Here is a 27,185-nt window from a genome sequence, read left to right on the forward strand (position 1 = left end):
ACTTTGTTTAGTTTTGTTCCATTACCCAGAGTCCAAAAAATTACCCCACAAAAATATTTAAATCATGGTTATTCCGTTGTCCAAACCACTTTGTGTCTTTCATAATTCTGTTTTCAGTTTTCGCGTTGTTTAGTTCGAGTCCATCGTCGGTGTCTTTGTTGCTGGTCAAGTCATCGTGTCCTATTTTTCTAGTGTCAAGTCCTTATCTATTATAGCTGAGTAGTCACTCCGATCACCCACTTGGGGTTCGACTAGTCACTTCGACCACCCACTCGGGTTTCGACCAGTCACTCCGACCAACCACTCGAGGTCCGACCATCTAGTCGCCGCGACCACCCACTCAGGTTCCGACCAGTCACTCCGACCACCCACTCGGGGTCCGACCATCTAGTCGTCGCGACCACTTAGTTGGAGTCGCCAACCTTCTCGGATCCGACCATCATAGCCAAAACAGAGGTAGCCAAATTTCAGAGAGAGAGAGAGAGATAGTATCTTTTTATTACCTTTATACTCCTGCTCTCTAGAAAAAGTTTATGACCCACGTACCTCACTGTTCTTAGAAAAGGCAATAAAAGAGTTTTGAGTTTGTGTCACATTCACAAAAAAGAAAAAGCAAGAAGCAAAGAGCTTCAAAAAAAGAGAAAAAAATTAGTCTACATTGGAAATTTTGTTCTATTGTGTTTGTGTCTGTTATAGTTTTCGACTTGCTTGAGCTAGTTCTAGGAACGTGTTCGAACCAGCAACTGTGATGAGTATTGTGGACTCTTATTTAGCTTTGCTAATCTGATTTCAATTATTGCTATTCCTTATTACTAAATACTACATGTCCAAGCTACACCTTCTCCCAATCAGAACGATTTCTTTCCTTGCAACTACCTCATTTGCACCCGATAAGGTATCACGAACCAACCGCCGGTTGTGCTAACTACTATGATTGGTAAGAACACTTGCAAGAGCATAATAAGACGCTTGAGAGTGTGTGACTCCACTTTACTTTCCACCATCTAGTAGTCAATAGGGATATTATCTTTTTATTATCTTTTGTCTACTACTAACCATGGCAGGTGAAATATCGGATACGAAAGAGTATGTTTTGAGGGAAGAACTCACAATGTTGTTGGATATTCATCGACAAACTATTAATGACGACATTGACAAGAAGCTTGCAGGAACTAGTACCGTATTGCAGCGACTCAATGAAAGCATTGCAATGCTCAATACACACTTTGATCGATTGGTTAATCTACCACCAAACAATAGTCGAGTGGAGCCTCATGGTGTAGCTCATGAACAAGAGGAGTCCATCGCAGATGATGAAATTTTGAGGCAAGAACGTGACGTCGTTGATGAACGACAAAGGAACCGATTGAACTTCAACCGTCAAGGTATAAGCGGTAATAATTTTCAGTAATATAACCCACGTATTAATGATGATCCATTTGCTAAGGTTAAGTTTGCTATACCATCTTTTGAGGGTACTTATGATGCTGAAAGGTATTTCGATTAGGAGATGACAGTAGAACAGACAGTGGAATAGAGTTAGGCAAGGCACTAGTGAATTTAAAAATTTTGCAATCATCTAGTGGAATAGGGTATGCATTGACATATTACCTCCTACTACATGAAATGCTTTAAAGATTGCTATACATAACATATTTGTTCCACCTTTTTTAAATGTGATTTGCGTAAGAAATTACAGCACTTAAACCAAGGTGATAGTTCTATAGAAGAGTATTATCAAGAGCTACAAATTAGTATGTTGCGTTGTGATATTATTGAGGATGAAGAGGTTGTAATTGCATGCTTTTATGGAGGGTTAAGGCATGAAATTCAGGACATAATCGATTACAAAGAATATGATAGCATTCTTAGGTTGTTCCAACTTGCATGTTTGGCAGAAAAAGAATTGCAGCGACGACAGTAGAGGCCAAGAAACAATTTTGGAAGCTCAACTACTTCAAAATCAACGCCGGATCAAGACAAAATAGCCCCACGTTTAGCTTCACGGTCTGCTGCCCCCTTCTCGAGTAGGGCGTGTTCAATAGTATCCTCAACACAATTACATGCTCTCGAGGTAAGCAAATCTGCTAGTATACAGGCTCCAGCGAAGAGCTCTTCTTTGGTTGCTTTGACTAGTCACACAACTAAGATTATTTACCACCAATGTAAGGGATTGAGCCATGTCATGAAGGATTGCCCAAGTCAGCGAGCGTACATTGCAATAGAGGACGGTGGATATGTAAGTGCTGGTGATGTTGAGTACGAATATGCTCTTGCAGCTAACCTTGCAGGTGAAGAGGATGAATACGAGATGGATATCGACCACGAGAAAAAATTCGGTGCTGCTACCACGGAGAATTATAGGAACCTCATTGTGCAGCAAGTGTTAAGCATTCAAATAGAGCAAGTGGAACAGCTACAACATCACAATCTTTCTCAGATGTTCCTCGTATTCAAGGATTATCGTGTTAACGTCATTATTGATGGAGGGAGCAGCAATAATTTTGTAAGTTCAAATTTGATCAAGAATCTTGCCTTATCGATAAGAATTCATCCTCACTCTTACCATATTCAATGGTTCAACAACTGCGGTAAGGTGAAGGTAATGCAAACGGATATGGTTTATTTTTCTATTGGTTTATACCATGATTGTACTGATGTTGATGTAGTACTCATGCAAGCATGCTCTCTTTTGCTAAGTCGACCATGAAAGTTTGATACAAATGCAACACATCATGGTAGAAGTAATAAGTACACACTTATGTATAAAGGAAAGAAAATAACATTTCTACCCTTAACCCTTGTTGAAATTTTGAAATGTGAAAAAGAGATAGTTGAAAATAAGACAAAAGAGCATAAGCATGAATCTGAAAATCAGCAAGTAGAGAAACAAAATTTTCCACCCAAAAAGGAGAAGGTGACAACAAATTCTAAGTCTGATGGAATTAAATTGAAAGGGTGTGTTATGCTTGCTACAAAATCTGACATTGCTGAAATTTATGACAATGAGCTGTCATGCTATGCTTTGATATGTAAATATGCTTTAGTTTCACTCGATGATATATCTAGCTCTTTGCCTCCTATTATTGCTAAACTTTTGCATGAGTTTGTGGATGTTTTTTCCAGCTGAAGTAGCCCTAGGATTACTACCAATTCAAGGAATAGAGCATCAAATTGATTTCATTCCGGGAGTAACTTTCCGAAACCGTGCTGTATATAGGACCAACCCAGAAGAGACTAAAGAAATTTAGCGACAAGTTTAAGACCTTTTAGATCACGGGTACGTATGATAAAGTTTTAGTCCTTATGTTGTTCCTGTTCTTTTGGTTCCTAAGAAAGATAGTTGTTGGCGTATTTGTGTTGATTGTAGAGCCATCAACAATATTACTATAAGATATCGTCATCCTATTCCTAAGCTAGATGACATGCTTGATGAGTTGAGTGGTTCTATAATTTTCACTAAAATTGACTTGCGAAGTGGTTACCACTAGATTAGAATGAAATTTGGAGATGAATGAAAAACTACATTTAAAACTAAGTTTAGCTTATATAAGTGGTTAGTAATACCTTTTGGGTTAACTAATGCATTTAGTATTTTCATGCGATTGATGAACGAAGTTTTATGTGTTTTCATTAGAAGATTTGTGGTGGTATACTTTGATGATATCTTGATTTATAGCAAGTCACATGAGTCACACTTTGATCATCTACGTGCTATTTTTAATGCTTTGAGAGATGCACGTTTGTTCGTTAACCTCAAAAAGTGCATCTTTTGCACGGATCGAGTCTCTTTTCTTGGCTATGTTGTTACTCCGCAAGGAATAGAAGCGGATGAAGCAAAAATTGAAGCCATAAAGAGCTAGCCAATCCTTGAGACTGTTACTCAAGTGAGAAGCTTTTATAGTCTTACGGGCTTCTATCGACGTTTTATGTGGGATTTCAGTACCATTGCTACCCCATTGAATGAATTGACGAATAAAGGAGTGATTTCAAATGGAGACCTGCACAAGGAAAAGCATTCAAGTTGTTGAAAGAGAAACTTACACATGCTTCTTTACTCCAACTCCCTGGTTTTGGTAAGACCTTTGAGGTAGAGTGTGATGCTAGCGGGATTGGAATTAGAGGTGTGATAATTCAAGAAGGTAAACATGTTTCTTATTTCAGCGAGAAATTAATTGGGTCAAGTCTAAATTATTCTAGATATGATAAAGAATTATATACTTTAGTTCATGTTCTTGAAACTTGGCAATATTATCTATGGCCTAAAGAATTTGTTATACATTCTCATCATGAATCGCTGGAACATATTAGGTGTCAAGCTAAATTGAATAACTAACAAGCTAAATGGGTTGAATTTATTGAGTCTTTTCTATATGTCATAAAGCATAAGAAAGAAAAGGATAAGGTGATTGTTGGTGCACTTTCTAGGTGTTATACCATGTTATCTCAACTTGATCATAAGATTTTTGGTATAGAGACTATTAAGGACTTATATGATGCTAATTTAGACTTTAAAGAAGCGCTTGAACATTGTAAAGAAGAAAAAACATGAAATAAATATGTGCTGAATGAAGAATTGCTTTATCGTGCTAACAAGCTATGTATTCCAACTAGCTCTATTCATCTTTTGTTGTTACAGGAGGCACATGGAGGATTGATAGTATATTTTGGAGCAAAGAAGACTGAAGATGTGTTGCCCATCCACTTCTTTTGGCCAAAGATGAGACATGACGTCAAGCGTTACGTTTTACATTGTACTACTTGCAACAAAGCTAAGTTTCGCTTAAATCCACATGGTCTTTATATGCCTCTTCCTGTTTCTAGTGCATCATGGGATGATATTTCTATGAATTTTGTTTAGGACTACCTAGGGCAATGAGGGGGAGGGATAGCATATTTATAGTTGTGGATAGATTTTCTAAAATGGCACATTTTATACCTTGTCATAAGAGCCATGATGCTACAAACATAACTAATTTATTTTTCAGGGAAATCGTTTTACTACATGGAGTGTCTAATACTATCGTCTCGGATCGTGACACAAAGTTTTTGAGTCACTTTTGGAGATCACTTTGGAATACATTGGGGACGAAGCTGCTATTTTCTACTATGTGTCATCCTCAGACCGACGGTCAAATAGAGCTCGGTATACTCCACCACCAAGATTTGAAGCCCTACTTGGGAGAAGAAGAATAGCTTGAGTAGAGAATGACTCCAGTTCAAGAGGGGAAGGATGATGAGCCCATGGATCCTTCGGATATGACCAATACTACGAATAATCCTCAAATCATATAAGGTCCAATTACAAGATCATGTGGACGACAATTAGACCACCAGATGAACTCGTTTCTAGCTGTTCATGTTTCCTTGGATGGATTACTACTGAATTCTTGTTATGTTTTATTACTTAGGGACGTGGGAGAAGCACCACAACCTTACCCGGACGTCACCCCTTGAAAGCCAAGTCTACTCGTACTCGAGGCTGAGGTCTGGTCATGGTTGTGGTTGAAGTCGTGGTCGAGTATCAGGACATCACGTGAGTAAAACGGGTATAACTCTCTCATACGAAGTCCGTTTTAAACAATCTTGGATATTCTAGAAAGTTTATGATGGGCCATTTCCAATGGATATGAGCTTGACCAAATGTTCCTTATAGTTTAGTTAGAGTCAAAAAAATAAGATGATGTGTCACCGTTTTGGATCTAGTTGGGTCTTGTAATCGTGTCAGGATCGGAGTCTAGGTTGTGTACGCCTTTTTCACGGCTGCACAACCCTAGGTCGATCTCATCACGTTCCCCTATAAATATACAGTAGTTGTCATAGTTTAGGCTCAGGTTTAGCTTAGATTATTCTGTTTTAGACAGTTTCGTCATTTATCGTTTTGTTGAATTCCAACTCAAGTACTTCATTAGTAATCAGCAATATTCAGATTGCATCTACATGTTCTTACTTGTGTTCTCGATTCACTAGCAGAAAAAGCCTTCTTGGTAAGGTTAATCGCGTCTTGGCATGATTGATAGCCACAAAGTAGTGGTGTAGTGGTTACGAGGATTCTTGATCTATTCTGATCGGAGCCTTTGAATCATCAACGTCGAAGCTCCACTAAATCGACTTATCATATTACCTACGGAAGATCGAGCATCCCCGCATCAAAAGGAGTAGTAGAAAAAGTGCAATAAATATCCAACAATTAGGTGTCTGCCCTTAAACATGTAAACATATCTTAATTGCTCTATATGCATTGTTTTTTTCTCTAAAGGTCACACTTTGTATTTAAAATCTCTAAAATACATCACATGTTTATTAAGAAAAAAGAAAAGAAAAAAGAATTAAATGTATTAGGCTACCATTTTAGGACCCATCCGGCTCATCTACAACCCTACCTAATACCCTCTCTCCACCCACCCGTCACTCCTCACCCGATCACCCTGCCGCCTCTCCTCCCGCTCACCCTAGCCACTGTCGCATCTCCTCCTACTCGCCCCAGCCGTCGCCTTCTTGCCCACGCCTCCGCCTCTGCTTCCTCGCCCCCACCTCCGCGGCGGAGAGGAAGGGCCATATTGGCGGGTGACGGCGGCGCGACGTGCTTGTGCTCCTCTTTACTGTGGTGGAGAGGAGGCGCAGCAGCGGCGAGGTGCGCCTGTGCTCCTCTCTTCTGCTGGGGCGGCGGTGGCAACTGGGGCGATGGAGAGGAGGGGCAGCGGCGGATCCCCTTATCCCTGCGTATCCTATACTGTATATGTCCTGGACGGTGATACTACACATGTGGGACGTATCTGTGCAACGTAAGCGGTTATTATTATAAGGTAGATGGACAAATATTATAAAATGGATACTTCCAGGGTCATAGAAAAACATAGCGAATAAGGGAGTAAAAAGCTTTAAAAGCAATATTTATCAGCATTCTATACTAACTAAATAATTAATCTATTGCAAACCCCAAAATACCCCTACAATGAGATGTTGACAATCCATTTACCCCGCTAACCAATGTTGTCCAAATAATCCAATTCCATCTAAACTCTGAACCACATTGAAAGCTGTGAACCTAAAATGAATGAAAACAACATCATCCAACATCTCAGGGAAACACGCAAGAAACAAATCAAGCAAAGCTCATCCCAGATGGACCATTTAGCTCCGTAGGCGTGTGCCATGTGCTGTTGGTGCTGCTGCTTGGAGTGCTTCCATAACACCCCTCCCCTCAACCTCTTCCTCCACTTCTCCGACGCACCTCTTCCAGGAGAAGCAGCAGCTTCTGGACCTTTCTCCATGGCTTCCATCTCGGTTCCGAACCCAGTTCCTTCCCCAACCGAAGACGCAGAGAACGTAAGGAAAGCAGTGCAAGGTACTTCAAGTTTCATTGTGCATGTGTGCATTCTTCAACATTTATTTTATTCGAGAGAGAAATTATCGAGAATTTCTGTTTGCTTCTGTGTCACCTAGAGAGATTTTTACCACTGAATTATGTTAGGTTGTGTGAGCTCTTTTCAAGTCACTGTTCTTGTTCTCGTTGAGAGGGCATAGAAATTAGGAGGTTCTTGCTTCGAGGCAGTGCTCTAGTCTCCTCTTGCCTTTGAGAACTGAGATGCCTCTGCTGATTCCCTGGTCAAGAACAGAGTTCAACACATGGAAATAATCTTGTGATGGATTGAAATGGGGACAGGATGGGGCACGGACGAGAAGGCGTTGATCGAGATACTGGGCCACCGGACGGCAGCGCAGCGCGCTGAGATCGCCGTGGCGTACGAGGGCCTCTACGACGAGCCACTCCTCGAGAGGCTCCACTCCGAGCTCTCCGGCGACCTCCGGGTAATGAACCTCGAGTCACGTTCAAAGTTTTATTGCATTGATTCGATGGCTAGACTGCCGACCTGACATCACGGCCCCTCCTCGCCGTCGCCGGCGGTACCCTGGCAGAGCGCGATGATGCTGTGGACGACGGACCCAGCAGCGCGTGACGCCAAGCTGGCCCACAAGGCTCTGAAGAAGAAGGGCGACCGGCACGTGTGGGTGCTCATCGAGGTCGCCTGCGCGTCGTCGCCGGACCACCTCGTCGCCGTCAGGAAGGCCTACTGCGCCGCCTACTCCGCCTCCCTCGAGGAGGACGTCGCCACCTGCCCGCTCTACAAGGACCCTCTGAAGCAGGCAAGGCCGCCAGCTTCATCAGTGTGCAGATCTTGACATTTTTCTCACGTTCTTGTCTGGCCACTCACTTCGGTTGGTGCCTGTCCCGCAGTTCTTGGTGCGCCTCGTGAGCTCGTACCGGTACTCCGGCGACCGCGTGGACGAAGAGCTGGCGGGGGCCGATGCGGCCGAGCTACACGACGCGGTGGTGGGCAGGAAGCAGCCGCTGCACGGCGACGTCGTGCGCATCGTCAGCTCGCGGAGCAAGCCACAGCTGAAGGCGACGTTCGGGCGGTACAAGCAAGAGCACGGCAAGGCCATCGACGAGGTCCTCGAGGAACGTCGCAACGACCAGCTCGCGGCGATGCTGAAGACCGCGGTGTGGTGCTTGGCATCGCCGGAGAAGCATTTCGCAGAGGTATGTAACCATCAGCGTTCAGCGAACATCTGCGTAAGAAATGGCCCGTGTTTTGTTTACGTTCGGTGCTCTTCTCCGTTTGCCCATCCAGGTGATCCGGAGCTCGATCGTCGGGCTCGGCACCGACGAGGAGTCACTGACGAGGGCGATCGTCTCGCGCGCCGAGGTCGACCTGAAAAAGGTGGAGGAAGAGTACAAGGTGAGGTACCGCACGACGGTCACCCAGGACGTCACCGGCGACACGTCGGGGTACTACAAGGACATCTTGCTCACGCTTGTTGGCCCTGAGTAGCCAGAGCCCAGAAGCAGATATTGTTTGCGCTTTGTAGCTTGCATGTTTGATTGAACAAAACTGAAATTGTGCTTGTCAAGTTCTCCTGTGTACAAACTAGAGTGAAATGTTGATTGTGAAACTGTAAGATTCGTGCTGATCTATTTGGAGAGAATAAAACGCCACATGGATGGGCAAACCACTGAACAAAGGCTACATTGCCTCTCGAGTATTGTCATGCACTCGCTTTGTACACATTATAACTGTTGCAATTCGACTCAAATATCACCAAAGTAACAGCAGAACGGCTAAAACATTACAACAGAAGAAAACGTCTCCTGCATCATAGGTGAGCAGGTACCATCTATGCATCTCACTTCTTCCTGGCAACAGCAGCTGCGATTCCACCAACCAGAAGTCCAACGGCAGTTGTTGCTATTCCAATACCAATCAGGCCATCTGCACATACCGAGATTACGATTACTGTTATGCACATATGGCACACACGTGTAATTGGTTTGTTATCAATGCACGGCGTACCATTACCAGCCTAACAGATATAAAACGTTGACTGAGAAATATTGGAAAGGTCCAAATAATTTAGTTTGTGAAAGAATCCACCATGTAAGTCAATGTGGGAACAGATATAAAAGAGCATTGCTGATTAGGTTATCTCACCTTTGGCAATTTTATCTTCTATTGCCTTCTTCAGTGATAAGGCTTGCCTCCAGTCAGGTTGAACCTACACAAGCATGCTATATAAAGTTAGAAATCATATGCTCTTAAATATTCAGCTGGCATGCAGAATAAACACAAAGATCCCATGTCATGAACCAGATCACTTGACAATCTTTATTTTAAATGATTCCGTCCATGCTCAAATTAAAGCTTTCAATTACACTCCCAGTGTAACCAATATTAACTTCACAAAGGCCAAATGAACATTCCAAAGAAAAAGGTAACAAGGAACAAAATCATGCTCAACAAACCGCTTGCATTTACAGAAGTGTAGCACACATGACACCCAGAAAATAGAATTAGCAGACCTATGCATATTGGTCTATCGGAGTGCAGATTTATTATTTTCTGTTGTTCCCAATCTAAATGCCAAATTTTTAATAGACTCAATCATAGGAAAATTGGAAGGCACATCATACAAATAGCAGTCAAGGGTATCAGGCCATGGGCCTCAACCATAGTCATGATCTCCAACTTAGCTTAACTAGAATTAGATGACAAAAAGTCCATAGATTGAACTAATAGAACACACCAGTGAACCTATTAAATGAACTCAACTGCCGGTAACATAAATCTGCACAAGAAAAACAAAATATTGTTTATCTGTACAGCCGTGTTGATTTATTGGATAAGTCATACTGCTAAAACTAAAGCGGTACAATCAGGATGGTTGCCACAATAAGGGTGGGCAAACAACTATATTAAGCACAATTGGATGGCATCTATCAATAAACAGAATATTGCCTGGTTAAGAATTATAAACTGAGCAGAGATATTTTAGCTGCAAAAACTTACATGAAGAATGAGTCACGGAAACTTACAGTAAACTTGGTTGTTAGTTTTTCACTATTTCACACGGCATAGATATAGTACTAGTTACAATAGCAATATGACAATGAGTTGCCACTGCCCACATGTCCTCAGTGCAAACATACTTGTTGGATGAACTGCAGTTTAGTAGTAGAGAGGAATTTATTTGGTTGTGGAATTATGACCTAAATATAGCACCACTTCTTTACTTCTCTCTCTTTTGGTAGTACAAAGATTGATTAGACATCACAGAATTACAAATTATATCGGGCATTCTAGAAGCTAAATAATCGTGCAGGCATACCTCCAAACAACGTTCAACAAGTTGCCGGCTTTTTGAGTAGTCACCACTTCTGTAGTTCCCAACAGCCAACAAGTACAACTTTTCCCTAGTCTGAAGTGGACTGCTTGAATTATCCAAAGAAGCTGTACAACCGAATGTGTCGATCAAAACAGAGTCAAGAAGAGCTAATGCACAAGGGGAAAGAACCAACAACATCTTCTAATCAACAGGTTTGCAAGAAGCAAGTTCTAGTACTAGGACTGCAAACAGAACAAGATATTAGACCTTCAATCATGCTAATTCCACGATTCACATCATCCTGCTGCCTGGAATGCACAAGGGCCCAGGATAGCCTCATAAGGCTATTATTCCTCTGTTCTTCAGTTGCAGCATCGGCAAGCTCTCTTTCACAGCCCTACGGAAGCGCACAACAGCAAATCATCACAAATTTTTTTAGAGTTCTTAGCTAGAACATCACTATCAATATGCAACAACAAAAATGAGGAAGATGCAGGAAAAATGAATTTAACAATAGCAATTAACCACAAGAATTGAATCGATAGCTCATGCTAACAAACGATACAAAGCAAATTTCCGACGCAGTTAGATCTTGCAAAGATAGTGGCTTTATACCATCCAGAACAACACAAGTAGGTGGTTATTTTTTTTTGACTTTGATGGGTATTCAACTTAGTTAATACATGCCGCAGAGACAGAGTCGCATGAGCTAATTATGAACCGCTCAAAACAATAACGAAGATTCAACAGTTAAGCTTGACATGATGCCGAGCGGGCAGGCTTCAATGGCACCGAAACTATGCAAATCCTACCAGGGCAGCGTCTCTAGCACACATTCTACAGAAATAATCTTCCTACCATCGAAACCCTAAAGATTTGTTCGGAAACAGAGCGAAGGGAAAGTGGAAAGGGGTTCACGGGTTCTCACGGCGATGATGTCGCGGTCGCACCAGGGGATGTTGTCACCGCCGGTGAAGAAGTTGCCCACCGACTCGAAGAATCGCCCCATCTTCGCCTCCATCGATCTGTTTTTGTTCTTCTTTTTTTTGAGCTGGGGCGTGGCGTGGATTTGAGAAGCGCTAGATGCGCATGGCACGCGGAATTGTGAATCTTCGGCGCTAAGAAGAGAACGACGGCGTGGCCGACGACATTCTCTCGCGTTGCTGACGCGTGGGTCCCACGTCGCTTGGAACTGTACCCCGTTAACTTTTTTTGGGTTCGCTTACTAGTATTTTTTTCCTCGTATAATTTAGATGCCTCTTTTTTATAACTCGTAGGCGTATGTAATCATTTGTGAAATTTAAAAATTGATAAAATCGTCACAGATACCTTATTATTGATGGATAAGTCACCTATCAAAAAACAAAATTCCTATCCCGATGAAACACATACAAAGCAAAATTAAGATTTAGTCCATAATAAATAGGTAGTACAACCATCTCCGCTAACTCGTGCCAAGCCTGATTCTCTAGATGTCTTTGACTATCCGTGGCTAATTATCGGGGGTAAAAATTTCTGATAATGATTTCGGGGTATATCGAATGACTGGTGCGTGATCTTTGTTCGGGGAGTACCTACTGAATTTGTTTGTGTATATGCAACTCAAGAAGACCGATGATTATCTAGGTTTATGCCCCCTTAGGGTAATAGTCTTACGTCCTGTGTATTCTTTTCTTATGATCTAAGTTGGTTACAGATGATATTATTATCCAACCTTCCTCTCGGCCCCAATCTCCTTCTTTATGAGCGTAGTACTCCTCTTATATATCAGAGGGAGAGAGTATTTACACGTAAGTCATGATATAGACCCAGGCCTAACTAGAGCTTCTCACTTAGGCCTATCATTACTAAGAGTAGGCGTATCCCACTTGCTCTACGGCGCTACTGACCCTGTCCTATCGCTCCACTGCCAGCATCATCCCGGTCGCCTAGACTGCCCTGTCCCATCCCCATACACCGTCTGTGCACCTTAAAAAAACCTCCTGACATGCATGTCAGGGCGTCCTGTAGCATGTAATGCTATGGGACAGGACACGGCAGCTCTGCACCGACCACGCCTTGGTCGACCAGAAAGAGGGCCTAGGGAAGGGAAATACTCGAGTGAAAAAATATTTCTTGTAATTAGATTGTTTAGACATATACCTGCCCTGCGACCAGAGGAGACTGGTCACGGGGTTTGCTCCTGCGACCTGGTGACTGGTCGCGGAGCTTGGTTGCGTGGTCACTAGCTAGTCGCGCGGGGTGGCCACGTTTCTGCAAAAACGTGGCATACAACACCTGCTGATATCTTACCAGTGTGGATCCACCTGCGAGAGAACCCTATTATTCTTTATACCGACACTAATATTTTTGTAGTTGTAATGTGCCGCACTTTCTTACAACCAATTGTGAGTAACTGCGGTATCGATTTTGTGGCAACCAAACGAGCTCTTAAAGCAAAAGATTGCTACCACCTTTGGTAAGAAATACTAACATTTTAGATTGGGTAATGGCTAAGTTGTGTTTAGAAGCCGATGTCCATGTATGTCGTTTTACTGTGAGTTGATGGAAGGTAAATCATAGTGTAAATCTGTTCAACCCCAGGTAAGATCAAAACTTCTGCCCGAAACTAACATTATTACATATTTAAGGTCACAGAAATCGAATGAGTATACAGTGGCCAGCTATTCTTCACCTGACAAGGAAACCGCTGCAACTGCAGCTAGCCAAGATAATATGTGTGTATTCTTTGTGATAGAAGGCTTCACTTCCAAAACCACCTTTAAAAAAAGAGGCAATTTTCTTATAAATAATTGCAGGCAAACCTAATCCTTTTTTTACAATACAACTGTTTCCAATTGAAACATCAAGGCATTGCCTTTATTTTTGCTTTAGAACAAAAAAAGGAGGAAAAAGAAATACTTCTTACTGTAAAAACACCACTGCTTTTCTAGTTGGATAATTCTCAGGCAACGGTGGATTTTCTAGCCAATAACATAACGATGTGCCAAAATTCAAATCTTTGATCACCACCAGTAGGCATTCATTTGCAGCAATCTTTGTCTAGACAAACCAGAGTGACAAGATTCTGTTACTTTCCCACCAGCCAGGGAATTTGACTCTAGTACATAACATCTATTGATCTGAGGCATGAAAGGTCCCTTCGACTGCAGCAATGGGCCCAGATGGTAAAATGGTTCAAATCAAGCTGGCCATGGATCAACAAATAATGATCATAATGTGTCGACAGCCCATGCACCAGGTCTGTGACATCGTTTGCATTTTAAGAGCAAAAACTAACAGCTGCCCTCTGCAAGTACCTACGATCTGACCTCATACTTTCCAGCTTGAGTCTGGGCTCTAAAACCTTTGTATGGAGCACTTGGTGTGTTTTTCACTTCCAACTTATCAATTTGAAGACCAGATAGTGCAACCCCCATAATCTTGAATTTCACCTGAAGTGTTGGCAGCGTATGCAAATGAGCAAGTCCTTCCTCCAGGCGTAAATTTCCAGTGAGGCATGGTGCTTTATCTTTTGGTATCTGCCCAATTGTCCAAAGGCAGGTCTACATAAAGAAGGCTGGCGTTAGGCAAGCATATAAAGGTACATGTAGAGTGCTCCAAAAGAAAGAAGAAAAAGCATATCCAGCGTATAGCCATTCACCAATGCACCATTTAAGTTTCTAGCTCCTAGCTTTTTCAGGAATTAGGTCTAGGCCCCTAGATTTAGATGTGACTATGGAAAAAAATAGGCGTGAGTGGAGTTATTATGGAACTGATGGCAGACAAGACAATATACTGACCTTGTCAACAAGGATGTCAACTGTACCATAGTTTGCAGTCAAATCAGCAGAAACAATAAGAGGGGGCAACTGAAACTGCACCGTTATAGAATCAATGGGTTTCCCAGGATCATTTCGAATCCCCACCATCACATTAACACGGCAATTCCCAGAATCCAATGTTAATTGTGGTTTCACATAAATTGGTGTCTTCTTCAATTTCTTAACCCTGCTCATTTGATCAAACAATGAGTACATATATGACAGATAGATCTAGTCATGGAATATACAGAAGAAAAGATGAGATGTAACTGTGTACCTATAACTCATGAGCTTGAACTGCCCATCTGGAGGAACAAACGACAGGACCTGATTTGACTCCCAAAGCCTGAACCGGACACAGGGGTGGAACGTAAAATCATTGATTATTGCAGAGTTAGCAAATGACATGGTCAATTCTGGTACACCTGGAAGACTGCAATTCACTTGGATTTCACCATATGCTTCACATTTCACTAGAACCCCCTCTCTGTACACCAATCAACAAATAAGGATGTCAAGCATCAAAACATTCTCAGTCACATAAGCCAAATGATTGAATCTGCAATTATGCTATTCGACTACCTAACAGGACGGATTGTCACTTTTATGATGGCCTTTTGCCAGTATTTAGTAACACTTGCTAAAGTGCGGTGCAATTGCAAGATGGAGGCCTCCAAAGAAAAGCCACATTGGGATCGTTTTACCAGTATTATAACTAATGGATTGGATCACAACATCCAGAAGTAGAATGAATATGCTGAAAGTCCAGTAGCTTCCAGCAGCTATTTGACCATGTAATGTGACCTTAAGGTCCTAAAAGCCAGATCGACAGAATGGAATGAATAAATGTACTTTAAAAAGGAGGGGTGTGGGGTTGAAATACCTGTTTATACATGCATCAAGTTCCTCAACTATGTTAACATAGACTTCATTGCTTGCATCCTTGACTACTGTTGTTCTCCAAGGTACAAAAGAAGCAGTTGCATCTGGAACTTTGCTGCCAAGAGTAGAACTCTTACCAGTGACAACATTCAACATTTTGTTGACAATATTAGGTGGGGCAATCATCTCTTTCAATATGTTTGGCTCAGTAGTGAGTGGAAAGCCATTGTCCATCATTTCATCTAATATCTGCATTGTTGAGCATTATATTGTTTAAAGAGTTTCATCACATGTGCACATATTATTATTTGGCATTTTGCAACCATGACTTCAAACAAATAAACTTGTCGATCATTATTAAAGGCTCAAACTGCAGCATGCAGACTAGGATGATGTTTAACAGAATCAATGAATTTAACAGTAGGCCAATAGCATCTTCTAAATATACATCAAAATCCTCAACAAGTCCATTGAAAGAGAAAACTTGGGTTTCTCTTTTATATCTTGTGCATGTTGAAATTTCATGAGCTTTGTAGCTCTGTATATGCAACCAAACATTTATCCCAATATAAATAACAGTTATGATACGATGCCTTAGTTTCCAAAACTTAATATATTGACACCTGGTCGAGTTGAATATTTGCTAAATAAATTGGAAGTTTTAGTTTCGTTGTGTCATATTTGTAGGAACAGATCATTCTGCGATGAAGTAAAGTGACAGTGTTATGCCACCCTAACATTTACACTACTCATTGAAAGATCTATTACAACCACAATGGAAAATAATAGAATAGGCAACCACTGCAGGTTTATATTGTGGCGCAGCACAGAGCAAGAAAAGTAGAAAACACACCTGATATACAATTACAAAGTTATCCTTGATTATGTCTTCATTTAGGTCTCCAAGATAATCTGTCAAGACATCAGCCACGCGAGAGAGAAACTGGAAAATGCGAAACATATGAGCGCATCTATAAAAATGGCCAAAAGTTAAGATTTTTAGTCAATCACAGTATCTGCTATTTAAGACAAATAAATTTGGAAGGGTACCACAAAGATGCACATTTCAGGATAGGAGAGAACTAGGGATAGGGATTAGCAACTTTTCAGCATGAATTTGCAAGATCTTACTGAAAGTTTTCCAAAATCCTAGATACTTCAACATTTATTCACCATACAACTTTGTCCTCAGGGAACTTTTCATACACAAGAGCCAAGTCTAGGAAGACTATGATATACTGTATAAACAATGTGAAATGTTTCAAAAAGAAAAACAGAATGGAGCATATTTTAAGCATGGCAACAGCACACAATGGGGCCTTTTATTTAACTTGGAGAAATCCATATGCATCTTGTTAATAAGTTATGTTTCTGGGCACAATACAGATGGTTTTAACACATATTCACTAATATTCTTCAGCAAACAAACAAACTTGATGGTTCCATTCCTTTCTCTTGAAAAACAGATAACACAGTTGACAATTTACCAGGCTCTACAGTTTTGAGTAAGTGATCCTATAGACTTCCTGAATGTTAGTACTATGTTCCTGTAGTAAGTACTAGAAGTAGCATATCCTTTGATGCATCACAAATGGATTTATTCTGCATGAATTGTGCCATAATACAAAAAAAAAAAGAGCATTCGCTATGCTTGGTACCCCCAACTGAAATTGGTTATCTTTGATGAAAAAAATGTGTTATAGTGTTTGCCTTTTGCTGTACACATGTTCAGGAGTTCCAGACAAGCAAATAGCACCGCGGCTAAAGGAGAAAAGAGTGCAAGGAGATAAAGCCCACACCTCAATAGCCATCAACGGGGGCATCTCCACTTGGGTGCATGCCAAGAATGTTACACCATTGCGATAAATTTGAAACAAGTAATGCGTTGGTGACACCACAACCTGCAAGATCTTCCAGAGCCCAACAAACACGATAAGTGAAGATCCAGCAAAATTGAACAGAAACGAAATAGCATGAACACAGTGCCATAATTACGGATGCATATGGGTTGGACAGTTCGACCTACTGACTCATCCTAGTTCATACACTGATAAGTGAAGATCCAGTGAAATTAAACCGAAAAACGAAATAGCATGAACACAGAGCCATAATTATGGATGCATATGGGTTGGACGGTTCGACCTATTGACTCATCCTAGTTCATTTGATTCCAACCATATACACAAAATGAATATATTCATTAAGTATAAAGCTGAGTGGAGTGGGTTTTCAGTCAATCCACTTGCATCCCTAGCCATAATAGCTCCAAATTTGCAGGTTATAGCTAAACTTCTTTAGAACAGTAACAGAAATAGAACAATGTATTGAAACCTAGGACTAGCCCAAGAATTCCCAAAAGAATTCAGACCAGCCACACGGAACAAGAGCACAAGAAATCAAGAACTACAAGTCTCATGTATCTCAAGCACTAATAAGCAAAAGGATAAAGCTAAAATTTGGAGAGGGACGAGGAGCCGATGTTACTTTGGACGGGTCGCCGGCAGCGTGGGCAACGACGTAGTCCCAGAACCAGCCGCAGATGGCGCGGTCGACGCGGTGCGCCGTCATCTGCTTCTCCACCATCACCTCCCTGGAAATCCCCACCCCAGGACACATCAAATTCAGCTCAAATCCGCGAAATGCTTGGACGGATCCAACGAGCAGACGGAGAAATCAATCGATGCTTGCAGGAAAGCAAATTGGGAGAGTTTCGAGAGGAAATTACCCGGAATCGGAGAGCAGGAAGATACACTGCAGCATATTGCCGCCCTTCGCCGTTCGACGAGGTGGCGGTGGGAGACGCCGATGGGCAGATCAGGAGCGACCTGCAGAAGTGGAACGAAACGGGGAGGGGACTGGTTGGTTGCAGATGCCAGAACCGCCCTTCGGGCACAGGAAATGGACGCTCTTCGGCCGTCGGATTGAGGGATTGCTTGTTCACACCCAAGCTTTTGCCCACACAAGATAAGAAAATTTGCGTTATACTAGCAGCAACAACAAATAGATACTATAAGGCCTCGTTTGGATTTTGGGATATAAGAAATAGGAAAGAGAAATGAGCATTTGAAATTCAATTCTAACCATTATTCATTTTCACCTTTCTATCATAAGCCTCTATTTATTTCTTTTTTTTTCTACTCTTTTTTTATTCCTGTTGCCAAACGAGACCTAAGGGAATGCTTCATGTAAATTTAGATTATGAACCTCACGTAAATTTCTAAAGAATTTCTGAGCTTAGGCTTCACTATTTAATCGTAACTAAGCTGAAAACAAATCGAATACAAATCCAGGGACTAATATTGGTAATACCACGTTTGCATCCACACTTTTTAGATCGACAAGATTACAAGTTTGGATGTCCACGGATGTGAATGTGGATCCGGATAGATAAAAAGCTTGGCCATGGAATACCTTCATAATTTGGTCAGATTCAAACATCCACATTACTGTACAAGACAAGATAATAATAAATTCATATTCTAACAAGAACATAATACATCATTGTACTGACAATGACTACTAGATAATTACTATATGCGAGCACCCAGGGTTTTCCGTAATTCTCGTGGCATATCTCTATCTCCGAGAAGATGATTCTTGGATAAAAGAAAACTACCTGTAGAAACCCAGGGTATCCCATAAATAGCAAAATTTATCTCTAAGATCGTGAAGAAAAACTCCAGAGAACATACGACGCTCCCTATATATACGAAGCATGTGGACCCTGCCAAGGACAAGTGGAATAAGTCAAACAAGACATTAGAAGCCAGAAGACACCACAAACCGAGCAAGAAAGCCACCAATTAGGATAGATCTATCTAGACTAGTTTCGTACTCCCCTTGTAACAGACTCATATTAATACAAGATAAACATGACGTAGAGTTATTATCTTAACATAGGTCTAAACCTGTCTAAAAACCTCTATGCGTGTCCTTTTGATTCATCTACTCGAGGCATCCACTTTTATTATACAAGTTCGTAAGATCAGTGGTTCATCAATCATCGACAGTTGGCGTCGTTTGTGGGGATCATGATCATAAGCATTGAAGATTCTACATAGAACATGACGTCAACTTCGCTCAAGCATGTGTCGAGGACTAGTTTTTTTGGCTAAGGGGTTCTATGACAACTTCACTCCTCCCACCGCCGAACCGGTGATCGATCGGGTGAACTTCGACGAATATCTCTCTGGTGATGTCGCTTTATGGATCAATTCACCAAGGACTACGGCATCAAGTTTGAACCACTTGTTTGCCAAGACAACCGTGAATGCCTAATTCACCACAAGTCAGGATCTTCTCCTGCGACTTCTAACAATATGGATTGTCGAGATACCTACCCGAAGCAATTCAATAAAAAAAATTCATGATGGATCTGAACACTTCCTCTAGCGGAGGTCACCCCTAAGAAGTCTTCGCTATCGGAGATAGGGTGATGGTTTGGACAATCACGATGATGATCCTGCAAACACACAGGTCCCTCCCACTCCAGGTCCGGGTGACGGCCAGCAATAACTGAGCACTCTACCCCAGATCCTAAATCCTAATGGGGTATAGGGTTTACCATCTCCCGACCATCAGTAGGGGGCTCAACGCTTTAGATCTGCGACAGCTCAGGGGTTCCTCCTTCTATAGGAGGCCCTCATGCATCCTCTGACTATAGATCTGACAATCCCTACCAGTAAAGGCTAAATGAACTCGGTGATCGACTTGATGAAAGAAGTTCTCATCCAGGACGAGAATTCCCATCAGACTCTAGCCGGAAACAACTCTAATTGGGGGAGATCACGCAACCCCCTATCACGAGAAGTTTCAGACTCGGAGAGGCATAATCCCCAAAACAAGACGTCCCGGGATGACAACCGAGTAGCCAACCACTGTAGGACCTCGCCAGTTAGAGGTTATCTAATCAATGACTTGCACGAGGTGGCATCATCCGCCCATCGACGAACAGATCATGGGACGTCCTGGCACCGTTCAAGTCGGGGCCGGTCACTAACCCCCGTGGGTAAAACACCCGAGACCGCTAGAACCAAGTAGGATGCCATCAACGTATACCTGGCCTTTTCTCCGGATCTATGAAACATAGGCTGACTGGCTAGGTTTCGTCCTAGGTCGATCGAGAAGTACAATGGTAGCACGAATCCAGTTGAATTCCTCCATATCTATACCACGACCATCCAAGCGGCTGGTGAGGACGAGAAGGTAATGACATATTACCTCCCCATGGCTCTTGAAGGGGCAGCCAGGATATGGTTGACCAATCTATTGCTGGGGACAATCTATTCATGGAAGCAGTTTTGTGACGTGTTCTGAGCTAACTTCCAGGTTATGTACGTCTCGGTACGAAAAACAATATCTATAGTTGCAAGCAGACAGAGAACAAAATCTTGCGCGAGTTCGTGTGTCGCTTCAGCAACACCCAAAACACCATCACCAAGATCAACGGCTATGATGTCATCCAAGCATTCACTCAGGGAGTTAAGATATGGAGATGTGTTGAAGATATAGCCAGAAAAGAGCCTGAGACGGTCAAAGAGCTCATGAAGATCGTCCATAAGTTTGCCAAGGTCAAAGACACGCTCCTCTTCATCAAGGAGAAGGCCCAAGGCATCAAGCGTCCTTAACCCGGGCTCAACAGCGGTACGGTTAACAGCAAGCGCAAGAAGAACACCAAGGGAGATAACAGCAAAAAAGCTAAATCTGATGAAGTTTTTGTAGATCTATCCAATATCCATGCCGACACGTGCTCCGATTCTTCCCAGAGCAAGAGCTTCACATCAAGCTCCGGCGGATGAGACAATAAGTCTTAGTGTGACCTCCACCAGACCGACAACCACCAACTCCACAAGTGACTCCTTTGAAGAAGATGGTCAAAGCAGAGGTCGAGAAATAGGCCAATGGAAGGAAGACCTAGGTCATGACCTAAAGTAGGGACTTTAGCTCTAGCAGTAGCGAGGACGACACGGACGCGATGCCTTTCTAACTTGACGAGAGGGTGGTCGACCACATGTTCGGTGGTTTTGCCTCCTACAAGTCTAAGCGGCAATACAAGATGGTGGCCCAAGAAGTCCTAGTTGCCATCACCAAGGGTTTCTAAGTCGTTAAGTGGTCAAATGTCTAAATCTCCTTCCGCCAAGATGACTGCCCAAAAAATTTTGTATAGCCAGTCCGCTTCTCGATAGTGGTCAAACCTACGATCAACAACTGCAGGGTCACCCGAGTGCTTATCAATGGAGGGAGTCCCCTGAACATCCTCTTCGCATGCGCACTTGAAGCGATGCATATCTCATGATCTGCCATCAAGTCAGTTATGCAAGCCTTCCATAGTATAATACCCGGATCTTTAGCCACTCACATCGGCCAAATATCGCTCCCTGTTACCTTCAGGAAGTATGATATCTTCTGGACAGAGAACATTCTATTCGACATGGTTGACTTCGAGACGACATACAACACCATCTTGGGAAGATCTACTCTTACCAAATTCATGGAAGCCACACATTATGCTTACTAATGCATGAAGATCCCAAGACCCGAAGAGGTGATCACCATCCGAGGTTGCCTCAAGGCAGGTCTTCATTGTGACAAGTGGATTATCGACACGGTAGCTCAACATCAACCAAGCAAGGAGCCCAAGAGCTCAAGGATCAAGGTGAACAAGAAGCCTCAGTCATGACCGTGACCACAATGCCTCGAGACACAAACCTAGAAACCCAGAGGCTTGGTTCCACGACTAGTTCGGAACCCATGTAACAACGCCTATGCTATCCCCAAAGTAATAAGGGTCACTGTTTATCGGCTTAATCTAGTCTGTGTTATTTAGGTCTACAATAGCTCATGGGTCGTCAATAAGCTTTGTAAGTCCCAAGTGTAAGTACTAAGAGTACCTTTGTAATAATAAAGATTATATTGTCTAGGAAGTTGCTCAAATTCTTTTCCTTCCTTACTTGTCTTCCTATGCATCCTCAAGCTCGATAATGGGATAAGCTGTTTCTTAGGTTCCTCATCCCAAATGTGCACCCAGAGCGGCGGAAAGATTTTCTCGACCTAAAGGCAATATGACATATTTTCTCTTTATTGCATTTTCTATATAGAATACCTACTTGGAAAACTCTTTCGTGCAGGGTGCTAGAAACCAAAAATGACATATTGTGTACCCTCTGAAAGCATATTCCAACGTGAAGGAAAGGTCTGTTACATTGCGAACTCGGGGTTACGAAAAGGCTCCTTATTGCGTTCCACGAGTGACCGGGGGCTATGATGCCTCCCACTCAAGTGGACCTAAGGCTGGTCATAATAAACACTCCGATTAGTGATTAATGCGTCCTGAACTAATCAAAGGGAGAAGTCGGTAAGGAGATCATGATATGCCATCTAGTGCATCCAGCACGAAATACTCCCATAAAATGCGAAAAAATGCTTAGATTTCTTCAAGTATAACAAAAGGTACCAAGTGTTTATTATAGACTGCAGGGTAAAGAAAAAATCTACGGCAAGGACCCAAGCCCGAAGTCCATTGCATCTATGAAAGCCTTGGCTAGCCCAGTCACCTGCTCGACCTTCTACCCTGATGACTCATCTAACTCTTCTCTAAAGCCATCCTAGAGAACCTCGGGGTTGATGTTTGGGTAGTGGTCCTTCAGGATGGCCAGAGCAAAGGTGACCGTTTGTTTCGCACTCTGCCTGGCCTGGCTCGAGAGGTGGTCAGCCACCTTCATGGCATCATCAGAGGAGGATGAGGGTTTTGGGGTTTTTTCTTTTGGAGACAAAGGTGTGAGAGGCATGAAAAGATGGTGGAAGGTTAACGATAACAGTGGGATGAACGATGAAGTGGGCTTCCCGTCTTCTTTTATATAAGGCGACGACTTTCAAAAATGGCTCTTCGACTAACACTAGAGCACAACTTGACGCCACGATCTCCTGCTTTACCGTCACATCTCATTTCATGCCCAACCCATGCGGGAGCAGTTGGAGTAGTAACCTGAGGAACTTGGCACACCACGCCATCACACGCGCGTGTTTTCCTAGTGTAATCATGATCTTTTGTCAGGTAAAAGATTCTCACCACTACTCGAAATCTTCACTACGATGGTCCAACTTTTGAACCTGACCAGTGACAAGTCTTCTCCTTCCTGTCCTTTCTTGGGGACGAGATGATATTTTTGGGCTAATAAAAAATCCTAATCGGATGGAACACCTTCTCGAGTGCTCGCTTGAGAACTCGAAGACGTTTAGAATCCCGAATAGATTATCTGAGAACCTAGAACCCGGTTAGATGTATCATACTAATCGGGAACCCAAGTCTTACTCAATGATGTGATCGAAAAAAAATGCTAATCTTTGCTAACCAAGAACTTGACCCATCGAAGCCTCTTTTCAAATAGTGATGAGGGGCTTGATGATGACTACTAGATAATTACCATATCTCGACACTCTAGGGTTTCCCGCAATTCTCAGGGCATATCTCTATCTCCAAGAAGGGGATCCCTGGATAAAAAGAAACTACCCGTAGAAACCCAGGATATCTCGTAAATAGGGAACTCTATCTCCAAGATTGAGAAAGAAGACTCCAGAGGACGTACGCCGCCCCCTATATATACGAAGCCTAGGGACCTTGCGGAGGACAAGTGGAATAAGTCAAACAAGACATTAGAAGGTAGAAGACACCACAAGCCGAGCAAGAAAGTCGCCGACTAGGATAGATCTATCTAGGCTCGCCATGCACCCCCTTGTAGAAGGCTCATATCAATACAAGATAGAGGGTTATTATCATAAGGGAGGCCCGGACCTATCTAAAACACCTTTGTATGTTCCTTTGAGTCATCTACTCGAGGCATCCCCTTTCTATTCTACAAGTTTGTATAATTGGCGATTCACTAATCGTTGACATGTACTATGATGAATTAAGCTAAATGAACTTTAGTACACACTATAATAAGTTTCTCGTTGTTGGTGACATTATTGTGTTAAATTAGCACCAAATTCTCTTAATTTATGACTTGACTATCATCACAATTATTCAATATTACCTCTAACATTAATGATTGCCACATGTAACGTTGTTTGGGCGTGTTTTGCAAAAATATCATAAAAAGATGGAAAGTGATCATATGGAAAAAGACACAGACATCAAAGAGGACCAAATGACCCACTGGATCGTGACCCACTTGTCTACTACCACAAAAGTACTCATTCTAGTCATGAATACTTGTGAGATCATGTGATGAAAAATTGGTTTGAATGATGAAATTGGCAGGGCAAAGTGATTTAGCATAATGACATTTGGATAATATGAGTTGCTAAGATGCTTCTTAGATATGCTTATACGTTGGTGTTAGCATAGAGACTATGCAATATACTCATGTGAGTAGTGCTGCGTGAATTGATCTTGAGTCAAGTCGAGAAGGACTTGTGCTCATACTCGTTTGTTGTGTCATTCATGTTCAGGTATTACTCAAAGGCGAACATGGTCGATGACAGATCAACGAACTAAATTCAGGTAGGAACTGAGGTTCGACGATTAGGTTCAGGAGGAACTAAGGTCATGGTGATCGAGGATGTCATGTGGGATGTTCGAGCTGAGAGAACAATGCATATGGAGATAAGGTTTCGCGATGGACACAGGAGGCGATCTGATCGTGAGAGGACATGAAAACTAATTCGTGTTCGAGTTAGAGTAGGCACGAGGGAGTCATGTGGTGGCTGGACTTGAGACAAGAGTTAGTGTCAGAGATGGACTCCGAGAGGGTTACGTATATGCATGTATGCATGTGAGATGTTGCATGCATGATTACGTGAGAGTTGTTGGATAATTAGCTTAATTAGTGGAAGTTATTTGTTCTCTTTTGATTAGAGGAGGATAGAGACCAGGTTAAATACAACTTAGAGTTATAGTTCGATTCGATCACGTGTGTGTGTGTGACTATCCAATAAATAAAGAGGTCTATTGTATTGGATAGATAACACAATAGAGAGAAAAATAGAGAAATCCTAGAGAGGGCTATTTTGGGATTTCAGAAAAAATCCTTGTTGGATGTTTTGGAGAGGCATCTTATAAACTCATCTATGGAATGAGAATCAAGTTTCGTAGGTTGATGAGTTGCTGATTAAGAATTTTCTCTATGTTCTTTATTCTGCGTGATTGGTTTTGTTTTCAATTAATTTCATGTTTATATTGAGTTTCATCTTGATTTAATCCATTCAAAACCTTGCTAAATATCTAATGTTTGATCTGAGAAAATTTTGAGTAGCTTTGATTTGATCTCGAGTAGCTTTTGTTTGTTATCGAATAGGTTTCGATTTACTCAATTTTGTGTGATACAGTCAACTTCAACTATACATAATTCTTAATCCACATATCTGATTGACTTGATTCTTATCTTAATAGCTTTGTATTTGAATCTAGATTCTGCTAACCAATTTTGAGGGCAATTGGACAACTGGATCTTACTCTACATTGTTTTTACTAGAGCGTACACAATCTATCTCGAGTGGAATACCGAGTTTAAGTCTATTTTTTATTTGGGTGTATTATTTTTGAATTTGGTTTTCACAATCATTCACCCCCTCTGATTTTCATATTAGAGTACAATCAATCCTACAATTGGTATCAGAGCCTTAATCCTTTCTAATTGATATTAATCGGTAATTAAAATATGGCTTCAGATAGGTATTTCACAAAACCTTGTGTTTTCGATGGAGTTGATTTTCAGTTTTGAAAGGAAAGATGGAGGCCTACATTCAAGCACATGGCTTTGCAATTTGGGAAAAGGTCTACAAGCCATATGTGGTTTCAGATAATAATGAAGTGATGGTACAGAACATGCCAGCGGTCGAGGCAAATAGCAAGGCAAGGAACTTGATCATCCAAGGTTTGGGATGGAGCGACTTTGACTGAGTGATACATCTCAAATCAGCGTACGAGGTATGGAAAATACTCTATGATTACCATAAATGTTCATCTACCATTAAAGAGGTACAACAAGATTTATATAAGAAAGAATACATGAAATTTGAGATGAAACCCGGTGAGTCTCTTGATGATTTCTTTGCTCCCTTTAATAAGATTCTCAGCAATTTGTATGCTGTTAATGTTGTATATACAAATACTGAAAATGCACGATAACTGCTAGGAGCTTTAGACATATCAGTATGGGAGTTGAAAGTGGCATCTATTAGAGAATCTACTATCATGAGTACACTTACATTAGATGTTCTTTATTCTAAATTAAAAACTCATGAGGTAGATATCTTTGCTAGGAAAAATGCTAATAATTCGATTGCTTTGGTCTCTCAATCCAGCATGTCTCATATTGAATCTTTTTCATCAAGTTTTTCATTATCTTCTATATCTTCACTAACCGATGATCAGCTTGAGTTGATTCCTGAAGAAGATTTAGCACTACTCTCTACTCATTTCTCTAAAGCATTGCAAAATATGTGTATGAAAAGGAAAGGAGTGGAGGTCCTCCAAGATGCTATAAATGTGATGATCTCAACCATATTAGTTTCAATTGCCCTAAGCTTGCAGAGAAGATATCAAAAGAGGATAAGGAGAAAAATAAGCGCTCGTTCAATGACAAGAAGAATAAGAGTTTTCTCAACCGTAAGGTTGTGCATCAAGTTTTTTCGACGCTCGAACAAGTCAACTTGAGTGACGTTGATTCGGAGAGCAGCGATGATGACACAACATCCAAGAGCAAGACATTGCGTGATTTGACTGGGTTGTGTCTCATGGCAAGGAACAAAGAAAGCTCAACCAAAGATAAACTTGACAGCGATGGTAACGAGGTATTACCTACTTATGATGATCTATCTAATGATGATGTTCGT

General features: G+C 41.8%; 3 protein-coding genes across 3 annotated transcripts; 1 reads left to right on the plus strand and 2 right to left on the minus strand.

Annotated features, from left to right (window-relative positions):
* The first annotated feature begins 7,012 nt into the window (after nucleotides 1-7,012).
* Nucleotides 7,013-9,172, plus strand: LOC133928797 (annexin D3-like). The gene is given in 5 exon segments (XM_062375285.1): nucleotides 7,013-7,348; nucleotides 7,667-7,812; nucleotides 7,921-8,207; nucleotides 8,209-8,545; nucleotides 8,637-9,172. Coding segments are annotated over 5 exon segments (1,164 nt in total). The 5' UTR covers nucleotides 7,013-7,155; the 3' UTR covers nucleotides 8,838-9,172.
* LOC133928798 (mitochondrial fission 1 protein A-like) lies at nucleotides 9,006-11,802 on the minus strand. Its single transcript, XM_062375287.1, has 5 exons — nucleotides 11,594-11,802; nucleotides 10,933-11,062; nucleotides 10,669-10,790; nucleotides 9,495-9,558; nucleotides 9,006-9,275 (listed from the first exon to the last, which is right to left on the minus strand). Exons 1-5 carry the CDS (start codon nucleotides 11,684-11,686, stop codon nucleotides 9,190-9,192), a joined length of 495 nt encoding a protein of 164 aa, XP_062231271.1. The 5' UTR covers nucleotides 11,687-11,802; the 3' UTR covers nucleotides 9,006-9,189.
* A 1,849-nt stretch (nucleotides 11,803-13,651) lies between these two features.
* On the minus strand, nucleotides 13,652-18,254 carry LOC133928799 (AP-3 complex subunit mu). The gene is made up of 8 exons (XM_062375288.1): nucleotides 18,076-18,254; nucleotides 17,835-17,940; nucleotides 17,150-17,260; nucleotides 16,204-16,293; nucleotides 15,352-15,599; nucleotides 14,746-14,955; nucleotides 14,448-14,655; nucleotides 13,652-14,210 (listed from the first exon to the last, which is right to left on the minus strand). The coding sequence occupies exons 1-8, from the start codon at nucleotides 18,108-18,110 to the stop codon at nucleotides 13,965-13,967; spliced, it is 1,254 nt and encodes a 417-aa protein (XP_062231272.1). The 5' UTR covers nucleotides 18,111-18,254; the 3' UTR covers nucleotides 13,652-13,964.
* Between the last annotated feature and the right edge of the window lie 8,931 nt (nucleotides 18,255-27,185).

This window comes from Phragmites australis, chromosome 9, assembly GCF_958298935.1.
Source record: "Phragmites australis chromosome 9, lpPhrAust1.1, whole genome shotgun sequence".
Lineage (NCBI taxonomy): Eukaryota > Viridiplantae > Streptophyta > Magnoliopsida > Poales > Poaceae > Phragmites > Phragmites australis.

Excerpts from the sequence above, each read along its gene's own strand:
- LOC133928798 (XM_062375287.1), bottom strand. The coding sequence starts at position 11,686 with ATGGAGGCGAAGATGGGGCGATTCTTCGAGTCGGTGGGCAACTTCTTC. Across the intron at positions 11,063-11,593 it reads GCGACCGCGACATCATCGCC|GGCTGTGAAAGAGAGCTTGC; the intron begins GTGAGAACCCGT and ends GCGCTTCCGTAG. Across the intron at positions 10,791-10,932 it reads TGGAATTAGCATGATTGAAG|CTTCTTTGGATAATTCAAGC; the intron begins GTCTAATATCTT and ends TCGGTTGTACAG.
- LOC133928799 (XM_062375288.1), bottom strand. The coding sequence starts at position 18,110 with ATGCTGCAGTGTATCTTCCTGCTCTCCGATTCCGG. Across the intron at positions 17,261-17,834 it reads CTGCCGGCGACCCGTCCAAA|ATCTTGCAGGTTGTGGTGTC; the intron begins GTAACATCGGCT and ends GGGCTCTGGAAG. Across the intron at positions 14,656-14,745 it reads TTCAAGCTCATGAGTTATAG|GGTTAAGAAATTGAAGAAGA; the intron begins GTACACAGTTAC and ends TCAAATGAGCAG.